This window comes from Gadus macrocephalus, chromosome 5 (genome assembly GCF_031168955.1).
Source record: "Gadus macrocephalus chromosome 5, ASM3116895v1".
NCBI lineage: Eukaryota > Metazoa > Chordata > Actinopteri > Gadiformes > Gadidae > Gadus > Gadus macrocephalus.
The window spans coordinates 16,285,749-16,293,248 of record NC_082386.1 but is presented as its reverse complement, the minus strand read 5'-3'; the positions used below and the strand labels follow the sequence as shown (position 1 = coordinate 16,293,248).

The window sequence follows — 7,500 nt, the reverse complement described above, 5'->3', positions numbered from 1 at the left end:
TCTCCTGGCTTTTCTGCCTAACCCCTTTGTTGGCTTGAGGGTGAGAAATGGCCATTGTTGGGGGGGCCTCTGTTGTCCCCTCAAACCTTTTAAACAACCCAGAGAGAAACTCAAACACAGGACGAAAAAAAACTGGATTAGGTGACAAACAGTTCCCACCCAAAACCGTGCCCCTGTCTCTCTCTACACTGGAAGGGAGACTGGCATTAACTCTGGGCCTGTGCGTTTCTGTTTGTGTGTGTGTACTTGTGTGCACGTGCATGCATGTGTGTCTTCAGGGAGACAAAAGAGTTGAACTGATTTTATTGGCCGTCGCATGTTTGCAACCTCTTTGTAACGCCTTCTGTAAGGCCTACTGTAGAAACAACACGGCAGTCAATCACCCAGATAGACTCTTGGCAGTTTGTTTGTCTACAAATCCTGAGAAATAACTGTAAGTTAGTCCAGTATGGTCCATTGCCCCTTTGCCAATACCAATGTCACTGAACAAGTCTTTATATGTACCCCTCACGCTTCAAGGCTTCCAATCAGCCCGTCTCCAGAGCTGGTCTCCATGGAAATGCCCGCCAACCTCATGAAGATGCTGTCCGACAACATTCCCTGCAGCAACCCCCAGGAGGTGCTGCCGTCGTCCATGTGCTCGGCCGTCAAGCTCACCTCGCTGCCCATCTCGTCGGCCCCGGACACCTACGCCACCCTGACCACCGCCAGCATCCCGGCCGACAGCTACGACAAGCAGGACCTCAGCAACATCTTCGACTCCCTGCTGCAGAAGTGGCCCGCGGAGACGTTCCAGGAGACCAGCGCAGAGGTGAGACCCTCGGAGATGTGGATGTTTTGTCTCTCGTTTGGCGCTTCTTTGTCCTTTATCCTGTTGTTGTTGTTGTTGTCGTCGCCTCCCGGGATTCCTTATTGATCCATCTACGTGGTTCATGGTCTTAACCCTTTATTAAATCCCAGGCCTGTGTCTCTCTGGTGTCCCAGGCTCTTCCCTACTCCGACCCCTTCTGTGAGGAGCAGTACATCTCCTCAGACTCCTACAGCAGCTCCCCTGCAGAGCGCCACCGTAGCGACTTCCAGTTCGCCCTCGGAGCTCCAGTGGCCTCCCCCTACAAGTCTACAGAGCTGCCCATGGTGTACCTGAACAAGGGACAGTTCTACCCCATCACGCTGCAGGGCATAGACAGCTCCGCCAACCTCACCGCCAGCAAAGTCAAGGTGAGCTCGTGGTTCGGCGTTACTAGGACGACAAAACTAGACCTAGGCTAATAGTTTGATAATATAGAGAAAAAATACATGTCGCAGGTAGCTAAATAAATACAAAAATACACTATACAAAATATATTGAACTTAACAAGAAATGTGACACGTTGACAGATAACAACTCAACATTAAGCACACAGATTCCTCCCCAATAGATAAAATCTCCCTGGTTCCAATTTTTCGCTTCCTCCTGAGTAATTTCCCTTCGTGCGTCAGTAAATGCATCTGTTCCTCTAGGCTAAAGTCGTGGAAAGTGTAGAAAGTTTGCGTGACAATGGGCTAACCCTTCCCTAAATCTGGGTCCCTCCCTGGGAGACGGCTCCTTGCTGACTAATACCCACGGCTGAGCTGTTCATACTGAGCTAAGAGCCGTGACACATTGACCTATTGCTTGTCTTATTTATTATGGTGGTGGTGGTGGGTGGTGGTGGGTGGTGGTGGTGGTGGGTGGTGGAGAGGGCGTGAAGTGCAGGAGGCTGAACTATAGAACAAACTCTCTGGCCGTGGTTTGAATGGAGGAAGGAGGGGACATTGAAAAGGTGTGGTTTGATTTTGGTTTTAGAGACGCAGGCGACACTCCCGTTCTTTGTCAGGTGTATAAGCGGATAAGCATATAAACAAATAGGCAGCCTCCCGCCGGGCAGGAGCAGATGACGGAGAGAAAAGGGTGGATTTGGAGTGATGAGTGAAGGGGAGACCGCTCAAAGGGGAGGATTGACGATCGGGCGAATTCTAAAAAGAATCAACTGTTCCCGCCCACACATAAGCAACCAACAAAAGCGACAATAACAATAATAACACATTGTCTTTACGATCTTGTTCTCCACCTCCCCATGCGTTTTGGTTCTTACTTCATCCAACCCTAACCCTGATCTCCCTCCTCTCTCCACCCCAGACAGTGGTGATGGCCGTGTTCGAGAACGACAAGAGCCCCGAGATCCAGCTGCGCTGCTGGAACCACTGGCACGCCCGCCAGCCCACCGTCAAGCAGAGGGTCATCGACATAGGTAGGTCCACCTCCACCCCGGACCCCCGGACCCCCCGACCCCCAGCTCCACACACACAGTTATGACAGGAGAAAGACCTCTTGTGTTGTGAACCATGTTCTGAACCCTGAACCCTCTCTCTCTCTCTCTCTCTCTCTCGCTCTCTCTCTCTCTCTCTCTCTCTCTCTCTCTCTCTCTCTCTCTCTCTCTCTCTCTCTCTCTCTCTCTCTCTCTCTCTCTCTCTCTCTCTCTCTCTCTCTCTCTCTCTCTCTCTCCCTGTAGCTGACTACAAAGAGGTGTTCAGTGGAATAAGCAACGTGGAGGAGGTGGCCTTCAACGCACTGTCCTTTATATGGAATCCTAATGAAGAGGCTAAGGTAAACACGTAACCACACACACACACACACACACACACACACACACACACACACACACACACACACACACACACACACACACACACACACAAGCATAGAGAAGTGCCAGCATTCACAAACCCCCACACACACAAACACACAAACACAAACACATAAACCCCCACACTCACAAACACATAAACACACACACACACACACACACACACACACACACACACACACACACACACACACACACACACACACACACACACACACAAGCATAGAGAAGTGCCAGCATTCACAAACCCCCACACACACAAACACACAAACACAAACACATAAACCCCCACACTCACAAACACATAAACACACACACACACACACACACACACACACACACACACACACACACACACACACACACACACAAAAAAAAAAAATTACGTGCACGCATACACACACACGCTGGCTTTCAAGGCGTGCACTGACTTAGGAGTAAGAAGGACGGTAGAGTGGGAAGGCGTGGTGGAACAGGGAGGAGAAGAATCCTAGATATGTGTTGAGCCCTGGGGCTTCTGGCACAGCCAGTGCACGGAACGTCTTCCTACAACCTCAGAGTCCCCAGGCCTCCAGGGTGGGGCCTCAGAGCTCCTGGAGACGGAGGGAAGGGCCACACAATCCACCGATAAACGGCGGAATACCTCGCAATAGAAAAGATGAATAGAGAGGGGATAAGAACAACGTTTTGGAAGGAAAGGGGAGACAAAGGGGCCGAAACCGACTTGATTTAGAGACAGGAGGACGGAGACACATTGTAATGTGGGAGAACAGCGGAAGGAGACAGAGGCCACTGAGGTTTTATCTCATCAATAGATAAGATTTAGCACTAGAGACAGGAAAACGAGAGCAATAAGTTGGAAGCATTGGTTGGGTGACCCACCACTGAGTATCACTCCATCATCAGCTGTCACTCAGCTCTTTAAACACTCGGCCCCAGCTCACGTCATTCTGCTGTTGACCTGGCAGCGCCACTACCGCTGGCTTGTTTTTGTTTGGCATACGCTCCCGTTTCTCTCCTACAGGCAACAGGCTCGCCACTGTGTCTCACACAGAACAAAGGCTTGCCAGAGCATTAACTTTAGGTCTAAAAAAAAAAACTATTCTCGCATAATGCATGAAATCATATGCCTCGCAACGATTAAAAATAGATGCGATAAACCTCAGGCCTAAGGGGTTACAATACGATGTGAGTCAACGATAGCGGAACCCCTATACTCAATCCCTCGACCTCCCTGTTGCTTCTTCCTTCTCTAGGTGTACATTGGCCTCAACTCCCTGAGCACAGACTTCTCCTCTCAGAAGGGCGTGAAGGGCCTGCCGCTGAACCTGCAGATCGACACGTATGACTTCAGCACGGGCACCAACCGGCTCCTCCACCGAGCCGCCTGCCAGATCAAGATCTTCTGCGATAAGGTGCGTGGCCCGCCGCACCGCCGCGGCCCCTTGAATCAAAATTGAATTGATTTTGAAATTTGAGTCGCGCACCTAAAAAGCTCATTTTAACTTGGACCCGTTGTCATGAGTCGCCCGCTCAATGTTCCTCTTTTATGCGCATGCTCACCTGCAGGGGGCCGAGAGGAAGATGAGAGACGAGGAGAGGAAGAGGACTAAGAGGAGAGGCAAGAACACCAGCGATGCCAGTGGTGAGTCACACAAAGGGGGACGATAGTAGCCGGCTTTGGGCTTTTTTCTGAGTGTCGAGTAATCGCAAAACACTTGTCCTAATCCCAACAGCCCCCCCCCCCCGCTAAAACCTAAAACCCTAATCTGGTGGTTTCCTCTGTTTCCCTTTTAGCTAACAAGGGTTTAGTGAGCAGCTCCATAGCCACTGAATGCACCTTCTTCAAGAGCTTGGAGGACCACATCACCCAGCCCGTGCTGTTCATCCCAGAGACACACCTGTCCACCTTGCAGCGTGGAGGCCTGGTAAGACCCCACACCTGACCCTCGACCCCCGGGCTTACCTCTTCTCTCCAACCCCTCACCCCTTCTCTCCTCACCTCTCTTCTGCTTTATTTGCTTTCCTAACGCCTTACATAATTCCCTCTCTTGTCCTCTGACCCGCCTCACCTTCTCTCTCTCTCTCTCTCTCTCTCTCTCTCTCTCTCTCTCTCTCTCTCTCTCTCTCTCTCTCTCCCTCCCTCCCTCCCTCCCTCCCTCCCTCCCTCCTTCACTCCGGCGTGTCCCTCCCGGTGCAGGAGTTTCTAGTAGCAGCAGGTGTAGTCGCAACACGATATCTTGAGGCTATGAGAGAGAGGGAGAGGGAGGGAAAATTAGGGAAAAGTGTGGGAAACTATGTATGGGGGGGGGGGGGGGGGGAATCAGAGAGCTGTCATTTCAAGCAAGAGGAGTCCCTTAACCCAGATCAGACGAAACTCTGCAAGAGTACGGGCCAACACTGACATTATTCCATGAGGGCTTACCCAAAGCCACAGCACGCCCCCCCCCCCCCCCCCCCCCCCCCACACACACACACACACACACACAGGGTACATGCACACAGTGGTGTGGGGTTCAGGTTGTTGCCATAACGATGTGGGGGTAGTAAGGGATCTGTCCATGTAGGTCATTTTTCCCTTGCCGCTCAGTATACATGTACCGAGGGGATTGCATGCAAATGCAAGAGTGAAGAAAAATTTGGTTCAACTCCAGTAAAGCTGAATCTTTCAAATAGTGAACGTTTCCCTAGTTATGCAACACCAGATTCCATCGGCCAACGTCTATGAGTCGTTATCTCTGATGGAGCAGCCTGATAAAAGACAAGGATGTAGCTGGAGCCCGTATTTAGGGCTGACATCTTGAAACCGATACAAAGACACAAGGGGACGTTAGGCAATGTACTTCATCACTCAAGGATTCTGTAAGCACATCAATAATCTAAAGCTTCTCATCTTTTTCCTATTCTCTTCTAGACCACGCCCTTAACCACACTCGACGAGATCGAAAGGTAAGCGACAGTTTCCCTTCATGCCAACTGTGGCCATTTAAACCAGGGCAAAAATACAAACACAAATAACAAATCAATGCCAATATTGGGCGAGGCTTCAATGTGACTATGGCCTTTGGTTCTGCTTGTTCAGGATTTCCTTGAAGAGATCTTACCAAGACACGGGAGACCAGGATAGCCCCCCACCGGGCAAAACCCCCCGGCGAGATGAATCACAGAGAGGTAAACAGATTAACAAACAGGATCATGAATGCGTTTTTTTTGCTTTGCGGGATGGAGCATTTTTGAAGCTCTCCACAAACATGAGTGTCATGGGCGTTTGTCTTCTTGTTGTTCAACAGTTCTGTTGTACGTGAGAACGGAGAGCGAAGAAGTGTTCGATGCGCTCATGCTCAACACGCCGACACTGACCAGTCTCCGTGAAGCTGTAAGTCCTGACAAGAGATGTACACACACAGACAGACACACAAAAAGCATGCACGCACGTACGCACACAGGCACGCACACACGGACGCACACACGCACGCACGCACGGACACACGGACACACGCTCACATACACAAACATAGAATCAACTTTAGCAAGTGTCCACTTTAGCATGCATAGCAGAATTAACTTTGCACTCTTGTTGTTCTCAGATTTCTGAAAAGTACGGCATTCAGAGGGACAACATCGGGAAAATGTACAAGAAATGCAAAAGAGGGTGAGTACCTCTTCTTCATAAAAGGCTCCTCCTCAGTGTCACAATTTGAAGAGCGTACAATAAATGACAGGCTTGGTGGAGGGGTTAAAAGTGGCTCTCTTTGAAGCAAATGTTGTCGGACAGGCTAGGCCAGTTAGCCCTGCACTCCGCCTTCCGGAATGTGCTAATTGGAGCTCATCCGATCGAAAGACACATGATTGAGAGGATGGAAACTTTTTCAGAAGAACAGACAGGTGACTCATTCATGAGTCGCGTCTTTTCCTTATTTATGTTTTCATAATCTGATGCTTGTCATGATGATACACCCATTTTTCCTTTATTGATAATGAAAGAGATGACATGTCCGATAACTCTTTTGTTGCTATAGTTTTTGAATTTACTACCAGTACACCACAAGTATTTAAAGATAAGATGCCCTTATTGGCTGTATGCCTGGCTTTATTTTTAAGAAAGAATAACATAAAACATAGTTATTCTTACATTCGACACGACAAAGGTGTTGCACCACAGAGACGTCAATTGTAACCGTAAACCTATTTTTTCCACTAACAAAAGCTTTGAAAATGGGTTGGTTAGAGTTTAAAAACAAGTTATTTTAAGTCAGTTTAAGAATGCTCTTTGTCTCGTACGCTTGGCTTGAAATGTCGGTAAGGGGCAGACATACCCACAGGATGTTCTTCTAGGGACGCGAGCGAGCGCTGAAGGCTTAGTGGCGTGTTAGTGGCTAGGCAACAGGTCGAGTAGCATTCTTTCCTGGGATTGCCCCATTTAATTTTTTTGCCTTTGTCTTCAATCAGTTCTGTCCCCGCAGGCACACAGTGTGACTTGTCGGTTCAGTCATTATCAATTTAAAGATAATTTAGTGTTCAGGTGGCTGACAGTAAAATAATATACAACAGGGCTTAGTTAATACCTTTCAGGAATTCAGGAATATTTAACTTTTCTTCTACAAATTCTTCAGTGTTCTGAATTGGGCCATTATGCAAAACAAGAAACACACCAAGAAACAAAATGGATGTGCTGGTTTAATGGAGCCCTTGTGTGCCAGATGATACAAGTTAAAATCACTACAATGTGACCCATTTCAACTCATTTCAAAACCGTTGTAACTCTCTGAGTACATTCAATACAGCCAGGGATGATTGTATTGATGGTCACTCATGATGCTAACATAATTTTCTC

The 7,500-nt window shown here is 48.8% G+C and overlaps 1 protein-coding gene across 1 annotated transcript in view; it reads left to right on the top strand.

Annotated features, from left to right (window-relative positions):
• Positions 1 to 7,500, top strand: part of grhl3 (grainyhead-like transcription factor 3) — an 11,243-nt gene that overhangs the window by 2,685 nt on the left and 1,058 nt on the right. Inside the window, exons 4-14 of the mRNA XM_060052778.1 lie at positions 520 to 811; positions 985 to 1,218; positions 2,159 to 2,270; positions 2,532 to 2,626; positions 3,923 to 4,081; positions 4,236 to 4,311; positions 4,464 to 4,594; positions 5,581 to 5,615; positions 5,749 to 5,837; positions 5,957 to 6,042; positions 6,254 to 6,318. Coding sequence (XP_059908761.1) covers positions 520 to 811; positions 985 to 1,218; positions 2,159 to 2,270; positions 2,532 to 2,626; positions 3,923 to 4,081; positions 4,236 to 4,311; positions 4,464 to 4,594; positions 5,581 to 5,615; positions 5,749 to 5,837; positions 5,957 to 6,042; positions 6,254 to 6,318 — 1,374 coding nt within the window. The remainder of the gene's footprint in view (positions 1 to 519; positions 812 to 984; positions 1,219 to 2,158; positions 2,271 to 2,531; positions 2,627 to 3,922; positions 4,082 to 4,235; positions 4,312 to 4,463; positions 4,595 to 5,580; positions 5,616 to 5,748; positions 5,838 to 5,956; positions 6,043 to 6,253; positions 6,319 to 7,500) is intronic.